Source organism: Pseudonaja textilis, chromosome 1 (assembly GCF_049901715.1).
Source record: "Pseudonaja textilis isolate UNSWEBS1 chromosome 1, rPseTex1.2, whole genome shotgun sequence".
NCBI classification, from domain to species: domain Eukaryota; kingdom Metazoa; phylum Chordata; class Lepidosauria; order Squamata; family Elapidae; genus Pseudonaja; species Pseudonaja textilis.
The window spans coordinates 14607938-14632455 of NC_141990.1; the positions used below are offsets into that span (position 1 = coordinate 14607938).

At 41.2% G+C, this 24518-nt stretch overlaps 1 protein-coding gene across 8 annotated transcripts in view; it reads right to left on the reverse strand.

Moving 5' to 3' along the window:
• The window catches only part of AUTS2 (activator of transcription and developmental regulator AUTS2), a 983444-nt gene that overhangs the window by 682833 nt on the left and 276093 nt on the right, over positions 1-24518 (reverse strand). Inside the window, exon 1 of one of the 8 annotated variants that reach the window (XM_087926195.1) lies at positions 22084-22508. The exons of the other annotated variants lie outside the window; for them this stretch is intronic. Coding sequence (XP_087782321.1) covers positions 22084-22131 — 48 coding nt within the window. The 5' untranslated portion in view covers positions 22132-22508. Of the gene's footprint in view, positions 1-22083; positions 22509-24518 lie in introns of those variants that run through there. 8 annotated transcript variants of the gene reach the window in all.

Below are 24518 nucleotides of genomic sequence, written 5' to 3' on the forward strand. Positions count from 1 at the left end.
TTACCTGCATTGCACATGCATGCGCCTCCCAGCTGATTTTTGGCACATTTGAGGCCATTTTCGCTCTCCCGGAGGCTCGAGGCAAGCCACTGCAGCCTCGGGAGGCTGAAAAACAGGCCTTCCGGAAATACTGAAAGTGACAAAACGGGCCCATTTTTTGGCCTCCAAAGGCTGCAGAGGCTACTCTCAAGCCCCTAGGAGGGCGAAAATGGCCACAAACAGGCCCAAAATCAGCTGAGTTGTGCACGCATGTGCAGTATATGTAAGGGGGTGTTGCAAGCACATGCGTAGGGAAGACGGGGCACATTGCATTGTGGCTGCCGGTGTGCATGTGCACTTTTGGCATACCACAACAAAAAGGTTTACTATCACTCTACTAGATTGTTTTCTTGCAGACATTTCATTACCCAAACTAGGCAACATCATCAGTGCTAGCCAACCAAGCTCAGAGAGCACCAAGGACCCCTCATTTCAACCCTATTTGACTATTTGAGTTACAAATAGTCTCCTTTTATTGGTGATGAACCTCCATGAGAGAAGCAAAATCCTAGACAGGCCCCATGTGTACCTCTCTATGAATTCTACCTCTATCTTCATTCAAGCTTTCACACATACATGCCCATAGTTATCCGGAGGATTAAAGGAGGAGGGAAAGAAGAAGTTAAATTAGGGATACCCAGAAAGGAGGAGGGGAAGTAAGTTCTGCCAGTTCTGTTCCCCCCGCCCCCACACTGAGAAAAGTAAATTCTCTTCTCCTTCCACCCTAAAATATGATAACAGGATCTGTGCAGACTAAAATCAATGTCCAAGCTATGATTGATGAAGTCATGCATTATTGGTGCATGAGGATAAGTAATTTGATCAGGGCTTGGAAAAATTAGGTCACAGCTAGAGAGTATTCTAAAAGAGAGTGAGAGGAGTATTTGAACGAATTATGTGTTTTTGTTGGATGAACGACTGTAGCATCCAAATTGGCTATTAACAAATCCTTTTGCTTAAAGAGACCATCCATCCTTGTGTTAGATTAGAAATGATGCCCAGCTGTAGGATTGTGTTCCCCCAAAGGCTTCAGTGCAGCTTTTAATCTTTCTCCCAAAGTCACTGCCAAATCATAATTCTGAACGTGGTAGAAGGAGAAATGGATGAATCACCTATGACAGCATTTCTCAACTTTGGCCCCATTAAGAGGTATGGATTTCATCTCCCAGAATTCCCAAGCCAACATGGCTAGCTGAGGAATTCTGAGAGTTGAAGTCCACACCTCTTAAAGCTACCGAGGTTGAGAAACACTGACCCATGAAATAATTGCACTGATTAAATTCCCATATTATTTTATTCTTACCCTTGTGTTCAGCCTGCCTATTTCTTTGCTCTGACTTTGCTACCTGTTGAAGTGCAGCTCCTAGCATAGCTATGAGATCTAAACTTCAGAAATCTAGACAACCACTATACTGTTGAATGGGCAAATGTGATCCTTGCTCCCCAATAGTTCATACTTCTAACCAGAGCTGGTTATTCAACAGGTTCTGACCAATTCTGGAGAACCGGTAGTGGAAATTTTGAGTAGTTTGGAGAACCGGAAAATATCACCTCTGACTGGCCCTGCCCCCATCTATTCTCTGCCTCCCGAGTCCCAGCTGATCAGCTGGGTCTTCTTTTGTTGCCCTGCACAGGAGAACGGAGCTGGAAAGCAGGTTAGTGGGGTGGGGAGGGAATGGGGATTTTGCAGTATCCTTCCCCTTCCATGCCCACCAAGCCACGCCACACACACACCAAGCCACGCCCACAGAATCGGTAGTAAAAAAAAAAATCAATCCCACCATTGCCTCTAACCCAGGGGTGTCTAACCCAAGGCCCGCATCCTACATCAGACGCACAGGGTGCTTACATCTGGCTCACGGGACAGTCCTGGAAACAGCGGACTAGCCCAGGATTCCTCTGCCAGCGAAAATGGAGGGCGGGGAGGCCACATGTGACCTGTCAGGGCACTGTTTTCAGCTGCAAGTTCTCCTGCAGCCCTCTGCCAGTGAAAATGGAGCTCGGAGGGGCCAAAAACAGAGCCTCAACCAATGACATCAAGCTGGCTACGCCCACCCCCACCCCACCCCCTGAGGTCAAACACAAACCTGATTTCAGCCCTCAATGAAATCAAATTTGACATCCCTGAACTAACCTCACTGGACAAATAACCTGACCTGATGCAAGATGCATCTTCTTACATTTTGGGCATGGTGCTTAATCTTATTAAAGCCAGGAACCACTGCAGAACACCAAGGTCTTCTAAACTGTTAAGGCTGCATCCAGCCAGCTTAATTACCTTGCAAAGTGTAGGAAATGATTATTCGTTTATGACTGTTTATCTTTTATTTTTTACTCATGTAGTAAGCTGCTTTCACAGAACTGTGGGAGAGAAGATGAGGGCAGCAAAATCCAAGAAGTTTAGGAGTGTAATTGCTGCAATATCTCTCTGCCAAACATGGTAGAACAAAAGGAGCTTGTCTTTCCCCCAAGAGTGTATTGAACATGTGACAGATCAGAGATGGATCTGAAAGACATCCCCAAGCTGGATGTGAAGCCAACGTCTGAGAGGTTTGCCAGTATTTGGCATCTGACTACAGAGAGCGCATTGAAGCGAACAAGCCTTGCTCGGGTCAGAGGTCACCTAAGCTGTGGGAATTGTTCCAAGAATGAAGCCAAGGGGGGATAAAGTGACTGAAAGGGAACTGCAAACGGATGCTCTCCTTGGTAGTCAAATACTGAAACTATGGGATTTTTTTTTCACAACCTTAAGCTTAAAAGAGATGGAGGGAGGGAGGAAGAAGAGGGAAGGTGGAGGTAGTAGAAGGAGGAAGAGAAGAAAGGAAGGAAGGGGAGGGGGTGCACAGGAAGGGGAAGAAGGGAGGGAGGGAGGAAGATGGGAGGGAAAGAAAGAAGGGTGCAGCATTCATAGTCTCTATAGAAAACAGAGATCTTGAAATATCACTTCTTTCAGGTATGCTCCAGTAACACCTGTGATTTTATAATAGATTTTAAGTCTGGTGTGCATCACAAATCCAGAGCAAAGAATCTGTACAACAGTGGCACAGACCAAATGATAGGGGAAGGCACATTACTGCTATTGTTACTACTGAGTTACTGTGTTTCTAATGTTTTGTGACCCAATGGGCATCACTCTCTTTCAGTAACTGCTTCTCTGGGTTCTTGTAAAAACCTGATTGTGTCATCAGGGGTGGTGTCTCCTTGCCTCATCTGGTGTGAGCCTGAGGACTCTTTTTTTTTTTTACCTTCTGTGCTCATACTGGCTAAGCTTTACTTCATTATTAGTGTTTCCTGTGAGTTGTCTGATTTTACTTCACTTGAGCTTGAATGATTTGTTCTTTTTAAAGTCCAAGAAATCACCAGCCATTTTCTCTTTCCTTTCCAGGCACCTTTTTAAAATTTCATTATTTTAGAATTAAGGAGAAATTTCCTGATAGAACAATTAATCAGTGGAACAATTTGTCTCCAGAAGTTGTGAGCACTCCAACACTGGAGGTTTTTAAGAAGAGATTGGACAACCATTTGTCTGAAATGGTATAGGGTCTCCTGCATGAGCAAGGGGTTGGCCTAGAAGATCTTCAAGGTCCCTTCCAAATCTCTTATTCTGTTATTCAGTAGCTGGTGGTGAATGAAAGCGGTTTTCCAAAACAGCACCTATGTAGCAGGAACTGTTCTAATTGCTGATAAGTTTCTGAGTTCATTTTCAGCTGCTGTTGTCATCTATGAAGTCCTTTGTCAACTTTGCTCCTCACTCTTTGGGGGAACTTCCATTCTGCATGGCATCTGCCCACTGACCTTTGTTAGAAAAGTGGGTTTCACCCTGCAGGAAATTTGGGGTGGGAAGCAAAAGATGTTGCATCTTGCAGGGTCCAATCTGAATCTATCTAACAAAAGGGCCTTCAAACTTGGCAAGTTTAAGACGTGTGGACTTCAACTCCCAGAATTCCTGAGTTAACATGACTGGAGGAGGAATTCTGGGATTTGAAGTCCACAAGTCTTCAAGCTGTCAAGTTTGAAGAGCCCTGATCTAATAGATAACAGATAATCAGATAATCAGAGTTGGAAGAGACCTTGTAGGACATCTAGTCCAACCCCCTGCCCAAGTGGGAGACCTTACACCATTTCTGACAAATGGCAGTCCAATCTCTTCTTGAAAGCCTCCAGTGATGAAGCTCCCACAACTTCCGAGGGCAACTTCTGTTCCATTGGTTGACTGTTCTCACTGTCAGAAAGTTTCTCCTTATTTCCAGGTTGAATCTCTCCTTGATCGCTTTCCATCCATTATTCCTTGTCTGGCCTTCAGGTGCTTTGGAATATAGGCTGACCCCAGGAATCAAAAGTTTATTCTTCCAAGTTTTCAGCTCCTGTTGGCTGCCATCATCAGAAAACTTCTCTCTTTGATCATCCCTGATTCATGAGCCCGAGAACTTGGAAGAATAAACCTTTGGCCTTGGTGACCGACTTAAATTGGATCCCGGAACATTATCCTGGGACATGTAATATTTACTTCATTTTGTAACTCTTGCCCCCAAGGGCAACATGTTCTCTCCCCTTTAGCATTTAGGGAACCAATAAGAGCTGTACTTTCTCCAAGAGTGTTTGGAATGGAGAACCTCACATATGGCAGACAGCAGAACTTGAGAGCAGGTGTTAACTGCCTAGTGACATTGCCTTATGTTTTTATGCTGCTTTATGATCACCTTATTGTGATTATAATGGAGTACCTGACACATAAATGCCTCTATAAATAAATAAACATGTCCTCCATTCTATTCCCAAAGTGTTAGTAGCATATCAAAGGCAGAGTAGTAAAGCCATTATGGACTCACAATCAATGAACTGAGTTAACGTTCGTCTTCAGCAACGGACACAATTTCCTGCTCAAAATAACCATGATACATCCAGAGTGTTGGAGAGCAACTTATACAACCATAATTGAGTCCAATATTTTTGTTGAGTGAGACAGTTAAGTGAATTTTCCTCATTTTACAACCTTTCTTGCTACAGTGGTTAAATTAAAAGATTAACAGATTAACAGAGTTGGAAAGGACCTTGTAGGTCATCTAGTTCAACCCACCTGCCCAAGCAGGAGACCCTACACCATTTCTAACAAATGGCAGTCCAGTCTCTTCTTGAAAGCCTCCAGGGATGAAGTTCCCACAACTTCTGAAGGCAACTTCTGTTCCACTGGTTGATTGCTCTCATTGTCAGAAAATTTCTCCTTATTTCCAGGTTGAATCTCTCCTTGTTCAGTTTCCATCAATTATTCCTTGTCTGGCCTTCAGGCGCTTTAGAAAATAGCTTGACCCCTTCCTCTCTGTGGCAGCCCCTCAGATATTGGAACACTGTTCTCATACCTCCCCTGGTCCTTCTCTTTACTAGACTAGCCAAGCCCAGTTCCTGCAACCATTCATTGTATGTTTTAGCCTCCAGTCCCCTAATCATCCTGGTTGCTGTTCTCTGTACTTTTTCTAGAGTCTCAACATCTTTTTTATAATGTGGTGACCAAAAGTGGATGCAGTACTCTAGGTGTGATCTTACTAAGGCTTTATAGAGTGGTATTAGTACCTCAATTGATCTTGATTGTATCCTTCTGTTAATGCAATTTAGGATTGCATTAGTTTTTTTGGCTGCTGCTGCACACTCTTGGCTCATATTTAATTGGTTGTCCACTAAGACTCCAAGATCTCTCTCACAGTTACTGCTATTAAGCCCAGTTTCATCCAGTTTATATGTGTACCTTTGGTTTTTCTTGCCTAAGTGTAGGACTTTACTTTTTTCTACATTGAATTTCATTTTGTTAGATACGGTCCAGTGTTCAAGTCTGTCTAGATCCATCTGGACCTTGAGCCTATCTTCTTGGGTGTTAGCCAGCTTAGTATCATATAATAACATGATTGTTAAATGAATCTAGCTTCTCCATTGACTTTGCCTCTAGCTCAGAAGGTCACAAAAGGAGATCAAATGATCCCAGGGGACATACAATTGTCATAAATATGACTCAGATTTCCAGCATTTGAATTTTGATCACATGATGGGGATGATACAATGGTTGTGTGAAAAATGGCAAATAAGTCACCTTTTCCAGTCCCATTGTAACTTTGAGCAGTCTCTAAACAAACTGTTGTAAGATGAGAACCACCTGTATCCATCCAGATTTACAGATCAATATGAGATCCACAATAATGATCTTAGCTGGGAAGACAATCTAACAACAGTTTATGCTAATCTCCAGGATGCAAAAGAACATCATATATTGTGACACTGTTATGGCTGGCCAATCTACACTAGGAGGGACTATACAGCTAGTCCTTGACTTACAACTGTTCGTTTCATGACCAAAGTTACAACGGCACTGAAAAGAGTGACTTATGACCAGTTTTCACACCTACAGCCGTAGTAGCAATCCCAGGGTCATGTGATGAAAATTCAGGTCCTTGGCAGTTGACTCATATTTATGACGGTTGCAGTGTCCCAGGGTGATGTGACCCCATTCTGACAAGAAAGTCAACAGGGAAGCCAGATTCAAAGTTTGACTAATTTAACAGCTTCTGTTGTCCACTTAACAACTGCGGCAAGAAAGGTCATAAAATGGAGGCAAACTCACTTAACAAAGGTTTCACTTCGCAACAGAAAACCAAGACTCAATTATGGTCATAATTTGAGGACTCCACACGTTGTGACACTGTTATAGTCATCAGCTCTACAGCGAGAAGAACTGTAGAGAGAATGAAATCCCACAAGTTCACCCTTCCAGAAAAACGTTCTTTTGAAAATGTATAAAACGACGGATTCTTTTTCTCCATTTTTTTTCCGCCATTCCCATTCACTCAAACAGCAACATAGGATTACAAAAAATACTTGCCACTCTGTTATAGCAGATCCCAGCAAACCTTCTGGCTGGGCATATGAAAAACCCTACTTTGTGTGTGTGGAGGGAGGGGCAGGGGATTCAAATTGACTCAAGAACATTTGTGGTAAGACACATCTGCAATCATTCTTCATAATAGCTCAATTCTCCCATCATCTGCTAGAAAAGGTCAGCAGTATTATTATATATTTTAGAAAAGAACCCACTGAATCAGCTAAGAGACACACACCGTGATATATAGGAATATGTCATGCAAAAAAAAAAAAAAAAGCAGGGGTGAGGACTCCACAATCTGCTTCACATTATGCTTTGGTTTGAACCCCAGGGGTAAAAAAAAAAAAATCAGCGATTACCTGTTCTTGTTCTAATTAAATACTCTAATTTTCCAACAAGTGTTGTAAACAAACCATTGCAGCTAATCAAAATGCATCCTGCCCTGATATTCTTGGAATGGTCGACTCCCATATTGTCCAAACTTCTTGAATAAGCACATTTAATTACAGCAGGGGAGGTTTTAGACCTGGCAACCACCAGACGGGTTTATTTTCATAAATTGAGCAGACCACACAAGATATATACAGAGAAAAGACAGCTGATGTGTTTGGAGAGAGAGAGAGAGAGAGAGGACAAGAAGGAATCACATGGAAAGGTTGAAGAAAACAAGAGCAGAAACAGACAGATTTAGACTCACAAGGGATCTGACATACTAAAGCTGACCTAAAACACAAGAGAGATTGGAATAAATCTTAATTATCGTGTGTCGCTCTTGTTCTCTCCTAAAAAGATGGAAATACAGAACAATTCTTTAAAAAGGTGAGGATAATTAGGTCTGCAGCCAATCCAGAGAGTTTAAGTACACTTCAAGAGGATTTATCTTCCAATTCTTTGCAAACCACTGGTCTGTTAAATATCCTGATCAGCAACCTCTTGTAAGATTGTCAGAAGTGACAGTGGCTAAGAATTGCAGGCTTTGTTTTAAAAGGAGGAGGAGGAGGAGGAGGAGAGAAGGAGGAGGAGGAAGAAGAAGAAGAGGAGGAGGAGGAGGAAGAAGAAGAAGAAGAAGAAGAAGAAGAAGAAGAAGAAGAAGAAGAAGAAGAAGAAGAAGAAGAAGAAGAAGAAGAAGAAGAAGAAGAAGAAGAAGAAGAAGAAGAAGAAGAAGAAGAAGAAGAAGAAGAAGAAGAAGAATTGCGTGGAGTCAAAGGGGGGGAAATGGACTGGACACACGTAATCTACCTTGATTTTTTGACTCAATAAGCTTCAACCGTCTAAGTTTTTCTTTATTTTTATTTGCAAAATAATAATAAACTGTGCAGTCCCAGTTGGGGTGCAGGAAAAGGCCTTCTCCATGTCTTTAATGAGAAGGTAATATCCCTGACTTCAGGAAGTCCATTGTGCCTGACTGTCTCATGCTTTCCCATTATGTCTGGGACATGTAGACATTGTGCGACTCTGCTTGATTGAACATTGTGTGATCAGTCCCCATTGACTTTGGACTTGTTTTGTCTATTGCAGCTTGTCTCTGTTGCCTTTTAATCTTTTGCTACTGCCTGGTGGCTTCATTTGTGTCAGGCTGATGTTACTCAGGTTGATATTACTGTCTCTGAACTAATTGCAGTGATTCTAAATACTTTTCCTTTGCAAACATGGATATACAACGTTCTAATGACTTGGGGAATAATTAGAGTTAATGTTTACAGATAGCCCTCATTTAGTGACCACAATTGGGACTGGCAACTTGGTCGTTAAGTGAAGCAATCACGAGGTAAAATAATCACATGGACATGACCATGCTTACAATCACACTTCAGCTTTCCTTTGGTTTAGGAACTTGCAAAAGTCGTAGTGTCTAATGTCTATGTATATTTACCTATGTAATATGACTGTAGAATCCTACTTATTATCTTCTTTACTCCACTTTCTTACTGGTATCCTCATTTAACAGATTAACAGAGTTGGAAGGGATCTTGTAGGTCATCCAGTCCAACCCCCCACCCAAGCAGGTGACCCTACCCCATTTCTAACAGATGGCAGTCAATCTTCTAGTGATAAGCAATGGTAGAAGAGACACCCAGGAATGTGATGGTAGGATATTTGTGGGCTGCTCTTGGTACCACAAATGTGGAAAAGATTAGCAGAGAATAACAGAATAACAAGCTTGTAGGTCATCTATCCGACCCCCACCACCACAAGCAGGAGATCTTACACTATTTCTGATAGATGGCAGTCTGTTGAAAGCTTCCAGTGATGAAGCTCCCACAGTGTCTGAAAACAAGCTGTTCTATTGGTTGATTGTTCTATTGGTTGATTGAGAGTATTTACACCAAGACAAATTCCTTGTGTGTCCAATCACACTTGGCCAATAAAGTATTCTATTCTATTCCTATTCCTCTCACTGTCGAAAATTTCTCCTTATTTCCAGGTTGAATCTTTTCTTGATCAGTTTCCATCCATTATTCCTTGTCAGGCCTTCAGATGCCTTGGAAAATAGCTTGATCCTTTCCTCTCTGTGGCAGCCCCTCAAATATTGGAAAACCACTTTCATGTCTCCTCTAGTCCTTCTCTTCACTAGACTAGCCATGCTCAGTTCCTGAGACCGTTCATCATATGTTTTAGCCTCCAGTCCCCTAATCATCTTGGTTGCTCTTCTCTGCACTCCTTCTCAACTCTTTTTTATAATGTGGTGACCAAAACTGGATGCAGTATTCTAGGTGTGATCTTACTGAGGTTTTATAGAGTGGTATCATAGTAATTCTGCTGCTTTGCCTATGCACCAAAAGCTTCTTCATCAAAGACAAATTCCTTGTGTGTCTAATCACACATGGCCAAATAAAGTATACCAATGTAGACACTGGTTGCAGAATTACTTTTTTCAATACCACTGTAACTGCAAACAGTTACTGTCCGAGACAATCACTAAACAAAGACTATCCTCTCTTTAGATCCCTCTCCAACTTCTCTAGAACTGATATCCTACAGTGAGGAGCAAATGTGTATAAATAAAACGAGACTTAGCTTCTTAACATTTAATTTGATTGGTTGAGCCCACATGCTAGCAAAAAGGGAGCAGAGCAACCCTTTTGTTTGCATCTTTCATTGTAGGAAAGATACATGTCAAGTGACACTTCACAATGAAAGTTATGAAAATTAGCTCATTGTCATTTATGTGATGACATTGTGATATCCAAAGCATCATATATGAGGACCCAGATTGTTGAGGGCAACATGCTGACTTTGTAAACTGCTTAGAGAGGGCTGTAAAGAACAGTGAGGCTAAGTGCTATGTCTATTGCTAGTATATATAAGCAGCTGTCACAGAAAAGAGGTGGTCAACTAATTCTCCAAAGCACCTGATGTCAGAAGTAACGGATGGAAACGTACCAAAGAGAAATCCAACCTAGAACTAAAGAGAAATTTCCTGACAGTTAAGACAATCAATAGAATGATCTTGCCTTCAGAAGTTACTGGTGCTCCAACACTGGAGGTTTTTAAGAAGAGATTGGACAACCATTTATCTGAAATGGTATAGGGTTTCCTGCTGGAAGATCTCTAAGGTCCCTTCCAACTCTGTTATTCTGTTATCGATGTGGCTTCTACCAGACTTATGAATAGATGTTATTGCTCTCTAAACTCACCTAAAACAAGTCCTCGTAAGGGACTTATTGTCAACTCTGAAGCTGACATGGTTGCAGCCATTTTGTTCTTCAGTGTTGCCACACTAGAGCTGAGGGATAGGGACGGGGGAATAGTGATAGCTGGGGGTTTGTAGCCAAAATAAAATATTTTCCCCTGGGAACCAAGGATATTCTAACATCTGGCCAGAGAGGGGAGGAGTGACGTTACCAAGCAACCAGATGGCACCTTGATTGAACCATGTGACTGATTGTTTGGGGTTGAGGAAAACCTTTTACTTTTAATTAGGTAAAACTCATGGGAACCTTCAGAGTCAGTTTTCACTGCGCCAATATGATATATCCAATAAAGCTATTCTTTGAGGAACCCACTTGCCTCGGAGGTTTACTTGCTATGGGTGTATTACTTGGAACCCTGACACTTCTCTGGCTTCATAATTATCTGGGCTGCCCTTTTCTGCACCTTTTTCATTTGTCCATATCCCTTTTAAAACATAGTTACTAGAACTGCACTTGGTATTCCAAGTGCAATTGCAATACAGAGCAGAAGTGGGAAATATTGTAGTTATGGCTAAAAAGAGGTGGGAGTTGTGCTCATAATACCTAAAAAGTTCATTCTACCAGATTCAAAGATGGTGTAGGTTGAAGTTGAGATATTTAATGTCATTGCAAAAATGCTATGAAACTCAGTTCAGATACCAATGTCAACATCCTACACTAATCTGCCTACGTAGGGCAGGATAGTGTTTCTTTGGCATGGTCAAAAATTCAGATCTGGTAACCAGCTCATTACGGTCTTGTATGTGCAAAAATACAATATTTGTAAGTTGAGCCAAACTCAGAGGAGACAAATATCTGGATCAAAAGAAAAGGAGAGCATCTCTCACAAATGACATATGCTGAGTAAATGAAGGGAATTTTGAAATGAAGGCCGGATGGAATATGAGTTTAAATTTTAATGTATTCAAAAAGCCTTGTTCAGCTACACAATCTATAGACACATCTGACTCATAACTAAGGTTTGTGGCTGGCTCATCATGAATCTCTCCCCTCCTGCTACATTGTGCTACTTTGAAAAGAGGAAGAAAGCAGTAATTTCCTTTACTTTGTTACTGTATGGAAATCAATGTCTATCTTTAACATAATTTGGACTTTTCTGAAAAATAGAAACCATTATATTGCTACTTCCTCCACTTCCCACTAGCTTAAAGACCTCATAAATCTCCATGTTAATATGAAAAGATACCTCCCATCCACTCCATTGTATTATACATTTTCTTTTATTGTCTAGTCTTTGAGAGCATTCAGAAATGAATTCTCTTGCTGAAAAACGCAGTGTTTCCATTTTCTTTGCCTTCCAATTCAACTCAGAAACCAAAAGAAATAATAATTCCATGGTCCCAACTGGAGGCAGTTCCCTGTGTAAAGTTAGGTGAATAATAACAGAATAACAGAGTTTGGAGGGTCTTCTAGTCTAATTCCCTGCTCAAACAGGAGTTCCTATACCATTCCAGTCAAGGGGCTGTCCAATCTCTTCTTAAAAATCTCCAGTGATGGAGCACCCACAACTTCTGAAATCCATTGGTTAATTGTTCTGACTATACAGGAAATTCTCCTTAGTTCTAGGTTGCTATCCAATGGGATTGAGTGCAGGTAGTCCTTGACTCATAAGCATTCTGTCAACTAAAAAGATACTCCTTTGGTCTTTTTAGATGCCAGAAAAAGGGAGTAGGGGGAAACAGGCATTCCTTAAATGCCTAGATAATCATCCCAGCAGCCCAAAGTTTTTGGAGCATAAGAAACTTATTGGAGAGCATGATGGATGACTCTTGGAGATGGATGTGTCCCATTGGAGAAGTCACATCCAGGGGATGGGGGGAAGACCAGGGTCAAGGGTCATCAATGTATGATGTAATTTAGTATCAGCTGCATCCAGCTTAGCCAACATGGCCACTCCTAATAAATCAATTTACTTTTTCTGAGATGTGGTTAGAGACTTTTGATTTGAATAAGGGTGGATTTGTTGGAGCCCTGACACATTCATTTAGTGACCTTTCAAAGCTATAATGACACTGAAAAAAGTGGCTTAGGAGTGTTTTTCACAGTTACAACCATTGCAGCATCCCTGTCGTCATACAATCACATATACTCATACTTATGACGGTTGCCGTGTCCCAGGGTGATGTGATCCCTTTGGGTGACTTTCTGAAAAGCAAAGTCAATGGAGAAACCAGAATCAATTAATAACCAAGTTATTAACTTAACAACGGCAGTTATTAACTGCAGTAATTGAGCAAAATTCACTTAACAACTATCTCGCTTAGCAGCAGACATTTTGGGCTCAATTGTGATCTTAAGTTGAAGAGTACTTGTATCATGGGGGCAAGGTGTTCTTCACCCATTTCTGTACTTGTTTTTGGAACTTGTTGATTGGAAAAAAAATGTTCGGAAGAAATCAAGGTTTATCTGTGTTCAGTGCAGAGAGAGATCAAAAATGTCACTACAGAAAAAAAGCCCTTAGGCAAAAACTAAAAAACAGTCTGAAGACAACTCTTCCAAAGCAGCCAACTCAACTGTGCTTTAAAGTGCCACCCATTCACAGTTGATCTGCGATGGGGCTTCTCTTGGCCACATGTGTTTGGCAGCTGATGGACCCTGAAGGTGTTTTGCATGGTTAATGCATCAAGGATTTCCTGAAGATTTTGGCCTCTTTAGAGAAATGTGGCTTTATTTTCAACACATTACCACCAAGTGCATGCATCTGTTTGTAATGCACGCAGTCTGTGTTTCAAACGATTCCTGCTTTTTGTATGGTTCTCCTTCAAACAAGGAATATTTAACAGAATAACAGAGTTGGAAGGGAACCTTGGAGGTCTGCTCAAACAGAAGACCCATTTCAGACAAATGGTTCCCCGGTCTCTTTTTGGAAGTCTCCATAATGAAGCACCCACAACTTCTGAAGGCAAGCTATTCCACTGGTTGATTGCTCTCACCATTAGGAAAACGTTCACTACAACTCCAGAGAAACAAAAAAAAATGCCCTTCTTATAGACATTTCAGAGGCACATTACTGGCCAAAAATGTGGGGGGGGGGGCATGGTGAAGAATCTGTCTGTCTGTCTGTTTGTCAGGCAGGCAGGCAGGCAGAAGTCTCTATCCATCCATTCATTCCTAGATGCAAGGAAGCTTAAGGATATTAGTGACACCCAGTTGTTAAGGAGCCACTATAGATTAGTATTAAGAAAATAACGTATAAAGCAATCTTGCCAGATCTCTTGAGACCTAAAAGTCAATGCCACTAAATCCAAAGCCTGGAACACTATTACTAGATCAAAGAGAATGACAGAAATGGATGGCAGTATTTTCCTTCTTTCTCCTTGTCCCTGCCTCCTTCCACAATGTGGTAGGATAAATTCTACTACTGGAGTAGTTATATTTGTTTTTTGTTGTTGTCTTCTCATTTGACTGCTGACATTGCTTCCACATAAACAGGAAGTGACCTTCTCTACTTGAGTTCCGCATTTATTGGAAGCGATTGATGTAGATCCTAGAGATGAAGGGTCCTCCTTGGTGCTCTCTGAGTTTGCTTGTTTTCTTGCAGATATTTCCTTACCCAAACTAGGTAATATCGTCAGTGCACTTGCCTAGTTTGGGTAATGAAACATCTGCAAGAAAACAACCAAGCTCAGAGAGCAAGAAGAACCCCTCATTTGAAGCCTGAGCTACAAATATTCTCCTTTATAGATACTAGAGAGCTATCTCACAGTTTATTTCATTTTTTCTGTCCTTATCCATGTTTGTGTTTGTTTAACGTCTTCCTTGATGAAGGAATCCTTCAGTAGGCCAGGAGCAAAATGATTCAAGACTTAAAAGTCTCAGTTCAAACACCACTGAAATAAATACAATCCTGAAAAAACGGGAATCATAAAGGAATTAATTTACATTTAGGAAACAAATCCCTACAGAGGCACCCATGGGGAGAAGGAAGCCATGTCAACAACATCATTATGGTGGCAATTAAACCCATGTCCCTTTTTAGGCACGTATATTAAAAGGGGCAAGATTTCAGCCACATCCTAGATGCTTCCATTTTGATACCACTGACTTTTCCCTGAAGATGCACCCAACCCCTCAGCTGCTACATTTCAACAAAACGTTTAACATTTTAAGAGTTAATTCCAGGTCTTGGAATCTAGTCAGATTTCAACTTTGGGTGAATTTCCCAATTCACTGTAACATTTTGAGGTGTCCACCCAAGGATGCCATATACTTTTAACCTGATGATTAGCCCCTTTTTTTCTGAACTCTGTGGGACCTCTCAAGATCATGCAGCTAAATTATGAGCAAACGGCTCAATACAAACAACACAATAAAATGGGGACCTTACTCTTCTCTTTTGGCTTAGTGCAGCAATTTTACTAGCTACAACAGAAAAAAGGAGCTGAGGCTTATTTTACCTCAGTAACAAGAATCACTCTCCTTGCGACCTATGTGGACCTGCTCCTTCCTGTAATTTGGAAGCTACAAGTTTATTGATGCAAAACAAGACATTCAGGGTAATGGTTTGTCCTGCGGTATGATCATGTACATCAACCTAGGGGAAATTCACATTCTGAGGTCATTATTTGCCAGCTTTCCTCCTCCCCAACTCTGTGGCAGCCAACAAATGCCTTTGCTATTTGGAAAGAAAATCATTACGTAGTCGTGACCTTGCATGTGACATCTAATCTCCCCAGAGCCTAGCTTTTGACAGCCAAAGAATCCTGAATATTCAACCATCTGGTTGTTAACTCGTACTGTTAAAATGTACTTTGGGGTTACAAATCATAAGCAGCCATGCACAACATATCTGACACAATTCCTCTGCGACTTTCCCTGTGTAATATTCTTGTTTTTTCTCTTTGTCGCAAGCCTGTTCCCTTCCAGGCAGAAGAAGAAAAAAAATCTCTCATCTTATTTCATTGCCTCAGAGGATGCAGCCAATATATACCCCTTTTTAACACTATACAGCTTTGGTTCATGTTCTCAAGCACTGTATCTCATGCAGAAAATGTGTATCTCAGCAACAGGGCCTCACATGTAGAAGGACCTTGTCTAATCCACCACTCTCAATATGTGAGGCAGTCATGAGAAATTGGTTGATGCTTAAAAAATCAAAAGTGAATTACAAATAATAAACCAACTGGGGGATCCAGACAATTCTTTTACATTGGGTTTACCAAAAAAAAGTGTGTTAAAGCTTGGATTAATCTTATGAGAAGTGGGGGGCGGCCGATTGAAACGTAATCAAGTTCTAGGACATTGTATGAATGGAGTAAAGAATAAGATTGTTAGAAGTAAGAGGGAGGAATTTACAGTTGTTTTATTTGATCCAAGTTAAAATAGATATGTTGCTATTTCTGGCAACCCTTAGTGGACTTTTGCTGACACTAGGATTAAATAACAGTACTTTATGGATTTATTCATAGCTAGGAGATGGGACATGGGATGAAGAACTCATTGATTGTAAATTAAGAGGAGATGGAAAATTACTGAAACTTTTTTAAAATGAAGATTGGAAATCACTTCATTATATTTTTCTTTTATTTTAGTTTATCCCTTTCTTTCTCCTTCTCTCCCTCCCCCTCTCTCTGTATTAGTTTTTACTATTGCAATGATAACTTTAATAAAAAATAAATAAAATTTCTTTTTAAAAAAGGTTAGCAACTTTCAGCACCAGAGACAAATTGTGTATCTAATCACACATGACCATATAAAGCTGTTTTGCTCTGTTCTATTCTGTTCTGTATTCCTCTTCCTCGAAAAAGGTGAAGGAAAATTTTCAAACATTTTCTTATACCATGTTTCCCAAAAATAAGACCCTGTCTTTTTTTTTTTTCATGCCAAAAGACGCATTCAACTGTCAGCGTTCTGATGTCACCCCATGTTCAAGTCTTTTATAGATGCAACTTCAAAGCAACCCTGGTTAAACTGGTCTGGTGGTCCAAACCTTGAATCACAAATTTGGTTTGATTCATGTTGTCCTAGAAATTTGAATCACCAATTCTATTTATGAATTTGATTTTTATCTCACTGTGATTACTTTATAAGAAACTCAAACCAGTGAACATACATCATATTCCCCACAATAAGCCCGGGAGATGGGTTTGGTTGAAAGAGAGTAACTGACCCAAAGTCACTCAAGTGGCTTTCGTGCCTAAGGTAGGACTAGAACTCGCAGTCACCTGGTGATTGGTGCAAAGTCACCCAGCCAGCTTTTTTGCCTAAGGTGGGATTAGAACACAGATTCCTGTTTGCCAGGCCAGCATCTTAATCGCTATCCAAAGGGGCTTTCAATAGCTCCTATAAGCCCCAGTAATTAACCATGTGAATGGAGGATTATGTGAACTACAGTTAAAAACAGATAGAGAGCTTTCCTCTGCGGAGGGATGATGAAAAAAAAAATTACTTGATTTTCATTTCAGTACAAACATATCTAAATTAAGCTTCCCCACTTCAGGCACAAATTGAAAGACACCAGGCTACCAAAATCCGTTATTTATTCTCTTCCTTTGCAAATCTATTTGTTAAAAGTATGCAGAAGGCATAATAGGGCAAAACTGCACACACAAATGACATTACATCAGGGACAAAACTGTTTGCAGTCAACATTAAAGAGAAAGCGTTGGTTAAAAAAAATTCACTGGAGCATTGGCAGTTGGTTGGTTGGGTTTTGAAACAATTTGCCAACTGATGAAGAAGGGGACCAAATTGAACTCAAGGCTGGAAAACTGAGAAAATGAATAAAATTGAACTTGACAGATCCATTCTTCCCAACTTTTTCCTTAGTATACTGCCTGGTTCATTTACTTTAAGTCATCTGCTGCTTGACTTGCTTATTTCTGAATTACTTGAGGTCTTTAAACTCCAGGGACTACATTTGTTTTCTAACTAGATCATGTTTTATAGCAGACTTCAAAAGCACGGCCCCTGCACCAGAAGGTAAAGCTTTTCTTTAAAAAAAACAACAACATTGTCTAATGCAGTGGTTCTCAGCCTGTGGTCCACAGATTACCGGAAGTCTGCAGTGTTGTCACAGGGGGTCTGGGCAGGCTTGAAGAAATGTTATGATTTAAATCACAATCAAGGAATTGATCGATAAACTAATCAAGGAGAGAAACAACCTAGAATTAAGGAGAAACTTCCTAACAGTGAGGACAATTAGCCCGTGGAACAGCTTGCCTTCAGAAGGTGTGGGTGATTTTTTTAGATGAGACTGGACAGCCACCTATCTGAAATGGTATAGTGTCTCCTGCTTGAGAAGGTGTTTGGACTAGAAGACCTCCAAGGTCCCTTCCAGCTCTATTCTGATGGATGGATCTTAAGTCAACACTTGGTGGCCTGTGGCCATGGCCACAAAAGGTATTTAAAGGGGGTTTGTGGTGAAGAAAAGGTTGAGAATCACTCATCTAATGCACACTTCAGCTTCCAGAATTCTCCAGCTAGCGTGCTGGCTCGGGAATTCTAAGAGTTGAGGTCCACACATCTTAAAAGTTGCCAAGATTGAGAAACATTGCCCTAATGCACGAGTGTCAAACTCGATTGTGTCACGTGACATATCACGTCATATTGCAACTTTTTTTGCCTTTGTGGAGCTGGGATGGGTGTGCCCTGCGTGTGATGCACCCAGCTTGTGAGCTGCCAGTTTTACAGGCCTGCATGCATTTAGATCTAATTAGACGTTTCCCAAAAATAGGTCAAAGCTTCTCTCTCTCTCTCTCTCTCTCTCTCTCTGTCTCTCTCTCCCCATCCCTCCTCCTCCCTCCCTCCCTTTCTCTCTGTGTGTGTCCTGAATCCCATTTTGGCAAACTAATAAATCAGGGATGTGAAAGGTACAGCTCAGGATCACATGCAATCCAAAAGGATCACTTTTGTGATCCCAGATCCTGTGCAGAACAGTTGGAACCAAAATCAGTCTCTTTTTTGCATTGGGGCAGGGGAGGGGGGGCTGCTTATTTATTTTTCACATTTCTGAACTATCCATCTCCCTCAAAGTGGGATTCTGGGCAGTGTACAATAAAATGTTAAAAATATTAAATGGTACACATAAAAGTTAAAAATTTAGGAGGAGGCAAAAGTGATTAAGCACTATTAAAATCAGTTTAAAAAGTGTAAAAGGGGACTAAACAGCCCCATGGCTTCATCTGAGGCCACCAACCCATGTTTTAACTCCTTTTTAGAAGGCCAGGAGAGTGGGTTTTTTTTAAAGAGATAAATATCTTAAGCTAGGGTGTCTGTCCAACTTGGCAAGTTTAAGACTCATGGACTTCAACTCCCAGAACTTCTCAGCCAGCCATGCAAAATGTCTGGAAAAGGCCTCTGGCCCAGCATGCTTTTGGAGTTGGCCTTTGACATGCTATGGAAAGCCTTGGATAGTCCCCAAACTGGCAAATTTATTCCCGTCTCTGGGCATAAATGTGCCAAGGGATATATCTATGCCATAATTAAAGGCATTATGCTTGCATGCCTTTAGGGAGAGAGAAAAATCAAGGAAGCCAATTCTGTGAACGCAACTGCACACAACTTTCACTGTATGCTTGGACCTGAGGTGGAAAAATGACAAACAGGAGATTGAAAATTCAGGGGTGGGGGAAACCCTCAAAATACAAGACAAGGCAAACCAACAAAAGGAAGAAAGCTTGTTATAGAAAACAGTATTTTCTATAACTTCGGGATTTCTTTTCCACTACTTCAGCGTTATACTGAGATTTAGGATATGGGGCAACCAAATCTACTTTCACAACGTAGGGATTTTATCATATTTTTAAAGTTTTATTTAACCTCCCGTCACATGGTAGGCACAGAACCAAGCTTTTTAATCAGTTCTTCACTGCTGTTTAGTTTATACGGTGCTTTTGATTTTATTTCATTGGATATGTTTTCATTCAATTTTTGGGAACATCTATGTTTGTTTCAATTCTTGGGAGGGAGGGAGAATACTGTTAAAGGAGGAGACTCTCCGTTCTAATTCTGCCTTAATTTTCATTTCATGAAATATCATACGTATCTTATAGAGCCAGTTTTGACCTAATGATTAAAGTGCTGGTCTAGAAACCAGGGGACAGTGAGTTATAGTTCCACGTTAGACATGAAAGTCGGCAGGGCAATCCTATAGAACTTTCTCAGCCCAGGTTGTTATTGTGGGGAAAATAGGAAGAGTAAGAAAATTCACTGCTTTGAGTTACTTATAAAGTAATCAAGGCAGGATAAAGATTAAATAAATAAATACCTCTTTTATGGCATGGGGAAATGAGGAGTATACCTTCAGAAAAGATGGATAGATTTGATTTATCTTTCTGGTTTATGCCTGAGATCAAAATTCTATTTATTTGTATAAGTAAGAACCATTTAAACAATCACTGAGAATTGGTAACCTAAATCTGGTTCAGCGGTGTTATCCTGAGACCATCAAAAATGGAATTGGAGCCACATGGAGGTCAAGAACTCACTCTAGATTTAGGTTGAAGTCCCATTCAGAAAATCCGGGGTGGGGTGGGGGGGAATCCAATTTCATGAAGAATACACTCACTCTCCAGACCTTAACAGATACAAGTACTGTTCGACTTATGACCACAATTGAGCCCAAAATTCTGGTTGCTAAGAGAAACATTTCCTAAGTGAATTTTGCCCCATGTTACGACGTTTCTTGCCACAGTTGTTAAGTGAATCCTGCAATTGTTAAGTTGGTAGCACGGTTATTAAATAAATCTGGGTGATAAACACAGCTCAAAAGATCATTGGTTGCCCTCTGCCCTCCCTGGAAGACGTAGCCAGGTCCTGCTGCCAAAGCAGAATCAAGGCCATTATAGAAGACCCCTCACACCCTGGAAATTATCTTTTTTCACCTGCTGCCGTCCGGACGGCGCTTTAGGTCAATAAAATCCCACACCACTAGACTAACAAATAGTTTCTTTCCCTGGGCCATCCGAACCGCAAATAAACACGAAGTCACTACCTCATTAAGGTGTGAAAAGATGTGAAATCTCAATACCCCATTCAGATGTATAATAACATATTACAGTACATCTCTTGTGTATTATACTCGGCAACGCATCACAGTCAGTGTTGGATGTATATTTTGTGTATATTCATAGATATTGTACTCTTTAATTGCAATGGAGACATGGGTACTCTATTTTTCTTATCTTCATTTTTAAGTGCTTTGTATTGTATTGCGAACAGTTGCTGGGGTGCATCCACAGTTTCGTTGTACTTGTACAATGACAATAAGGTTCTTCCTCTTCCTCTTCTTCTTCCCCATTGACTTTGCTTGTCAGAAGGTCACAAAAGGGGATTGAATGCAACCATCATAAATACCTACCAGTTGCCAAGCATCTTAATTTTGATCATGTGATCATGGGAGCTGCTGCAATGGTCATAACTGTGAAAAATAGCCATAAGTCACTTTTTTCAGTGCCGTTGTAACTCTGAACAGTCACTAAATGAACTGTTGTAAATTAAGGATTACCTGTATATTATTCAACCCAGAATGTGTCAAAAGAGGTGGCACTTCAAATATAATGCTTAAAGGAGATTATTTTCCCCCAAAGAGCCTTCTGAGCAACAGTGTACAAAAAATAGCCAATGTCTGACTCAGTTGTACAATAATGTACAATTTCTGCCTCAATTGTCAACTGTCCTCATCTGTGGAGATGTCAGATTGAAGCAAAACAAGGAGATCACCTTATCAGTGGCCATATCACCAGAACAATCCAAAATCCTGCTTTCAACATTGCCAATTATTGATGACCTAAGCTGGAAAAGAAGAAAAAAGCAAAATCTACCAGAGAACAAGTAGAAAACCTCACAGGTAAGAGTTGAAACACAGCCATGCTGTGAGACATATATAAGAGACAGGAAAAACAAATATCCTAAGTGTGTCACATCATCAGATGCGTTCAGCTGCTAAGAATCAGAATAATGGCCTTTTAGGAGGAAGAAAAGCCCAATTTATGCTTTTGCCTTTGATCCATGCAAGCTCCAGCGAACTACAGATACGTAAGAAAGGTTTGGTGTTTTTTTTTTTTGAACGACTCAGCAAAAATGTTTACACAAGTCAATTTTTATACATCCTTTCCCTTTCCCGATGCTGCGAGGAGAAGTTTCACCCTTCCAACAGATGCTTAGGATGAGAAAAAGTTCCTTCCTCCTCTTGTAGTAGAAGACAAAGAAAGCACACACACACACACACACACACACACACACACAGAGCCCATTGTGTGCATGTCTATGTTGTTTGTGCAAAGTGGCAGGGCTCAGAAATTGGATCCAAGGCTTCCCTCTGTTTTCAGCAATATTGTCCGAATGCCAGATTTTCAAAACTGCAGCCGAGTTCCATTCCCAGAAATATAACAGCCCAGAAGCACACCGCTTTATGAAATGACGCAGAAATATTAAATGCTTCTCCAGAGTTAGAATCCAGAACAGAATAAAATTTTGCTTTTTTTAAAAAAAGAAAAAAGAGAGAGAGAGAGAGATGTTTAGGAAAGAAATAGATTGACCTACCTTTTCAGCGTACTTGAATCTGACGTAGAACCAGCTTGATTTAATCATTGTTTCTCTTTAGAAGAGTAGAAGGAATAGGTAGGTTTACGCGGTTGTGTGTATGTACGGAAAGGAAGGCAAAACCCAAGAAGATCTCAAGAACAAAACAAACAAACAAAAATAGATGGAGAAAAGAAGAGAGTGGGGAAAAAAAGATATGATTGTTCCTTTCGCCCAGATAGCTTCTTCGCCCTCTTGGAGAAGGCAAGCTGGGGGTTTTTGCCTCTGTAGATCCGCTGCTTGAATGCTTCTGACTGCTCTCCGTCAGCTTGGCTGCTTCCCAAGAGACTTCCACAAGCGGACTTCATGTACATTCCTCGCCAATGGCACATGTCAGTAAATCCAAGAGGGCTGGCTTCGGACTTGGCAGTGGCCCAAAACCGTGACCTCCCTTGGCAAGCGGAATAATGAATTCCATCACTTCCCTCCCCTCCTCCAGACACAGATTAACACCTGGCTAAACATTATTCTGACAACCAGCAGGCTGAGCAGACTTTGGCTGGCCAACTGCGGTCACTTTAACGGCCCCCTGGATGCTCCCCATGTCCCCTCTGAATAGAACAAACAAACACCAGAGGGAGTTGGGAAGACCATCTGTCACATAGACCCTCTTCCTCCTCCTCTTCCGCTTCTTCAAAAAATAAAAGCAGAGACAAGCATAACTCAGAAACATAAAGTTTAAGAAGGAAGCACTGATCTTCCTCCCAACCTATTATCCTATGTTCCTTATCCAGTTCTGTCATTAATTTTTTTTGATATTCCAAAGGCGGGATCGATCTTCAGTCCTTATACCCTCACTCTCAACTCCTGCTTTGATTCCTGCATTCTTACTCCTGGGCCAAGCTTGAGATGACCCACATTTCAAAGAAATATCTCTTACAGTGCCAGACAAATTCAATCTCATTATTCCTTTAAAAAAAAAAATAAGATAATATATTTTGCATCACCAAAGCCAAGATTTAATGCATAAGGGACATTAAAGCTTTGTCTTAGCCTAAGCCAGACACCCTTCCTGCTAATTCCAGATAAACCCCAGTTAGTCTGCAGCACACAGCCTGTAACTGCTTTCCTCTTCTGCTGCCTGTGAGAATCAAGTAGAGCTGCTGTCAAAATATATCGAATGTTTCTACATCGGCAATTCATGTTCCCGGGATTGTACATCTGCTCTGACCTAGGTTTCCCCTAATAACATGAAGCTGAGTTCTCATCCCAATAAACCCCTTTTATTTGATTTACAATGAATTTCCTCTCCAACAAAGCCCCGGCAAACAGTCTTTCACGATAGTTCCCCATTACAAATCTTTATCAGGCCGCTGCAATATTTGGCAAGCATGCGGGAGTGAATTAATAGTCTCCTGCAAAGCCCCACTCCCCTTTCGCTCCTCTTTTATACTCCAAGGCAGTGGTTCCCAACCTTTTTTTCACCCCACGCCCCTGAAGAAATTTCACTTGAACCTCGCACCCCCTGAAATAAATAATAAATAAAAATGCCAACATATAGCCAATATCCTATTATTTACCTGGATTTTTCTCACACCCCCTGGAATATCGTGTCGCACCCCCAAGTGCGAGACGCACTCCCAACACCCTAGGTTGGGAACCCCTGCTCTAGGGGAAGGGCCATTCACCATCCACCTGTGGCTTTACTCCGAAGTCGGCCCTTGTTCCTCAGCTGTTCCCTTCGTCTGGCAAATCTGTGCATGCACACACTGGGAACAGGCTCTAACTGTTCTTCTGCCTCACTGAAGTCTGACTCCAAAGGCAGTTGAAAAACTGTCAGATGGCCCCATCTCTGCTTCCAACGCAAAGCACTTGTCTGAGCCTTCCCCAGACTCCAGGACTAGCCCATGCTCCTCCCCAACCTCTTCATTGTCTGAATCTGCTGCCAGCTCCACTGGTCGCTGTTAGGCCACAATATATATTATCACAAGGAACAGTCCATTCAAACTGGGGAAGAAGAGCACAGTCAAGATTTTATAGAGCCTGGCCATAATTGGCTACAGATAGTCCTTGACTTACAACCGTTCACTTAGTGACCTTTCAAAGTTACAGCAATACTAAAAAAGTGACTTATGATTGGTCTTCACGCTTACAACCATTGCAGCAATCCCACAGTCAAGGGAATAAAATTCAAGAGCTTGGCAATTGGAATGTATTGATGATGGCTTCAGTATCCCAGGGTCATGTGATCGCCAATGGCAACCTTCCCAGTTAGCTTCCAAAAAGCAAAGTCAACGGGGGAAGCCAGGTTCGCTCAAGAACCATGTCAACTTAACTGCAAGGGATTTGCTTTACAACCATGGCACAAAAGGTTGTAAAATTGGGTGTGATTCACTTCCTTAATAAGGGCCTCAGTTGTGGTCATCGGTTGAAAACTACCTGTATCAGACGATAGA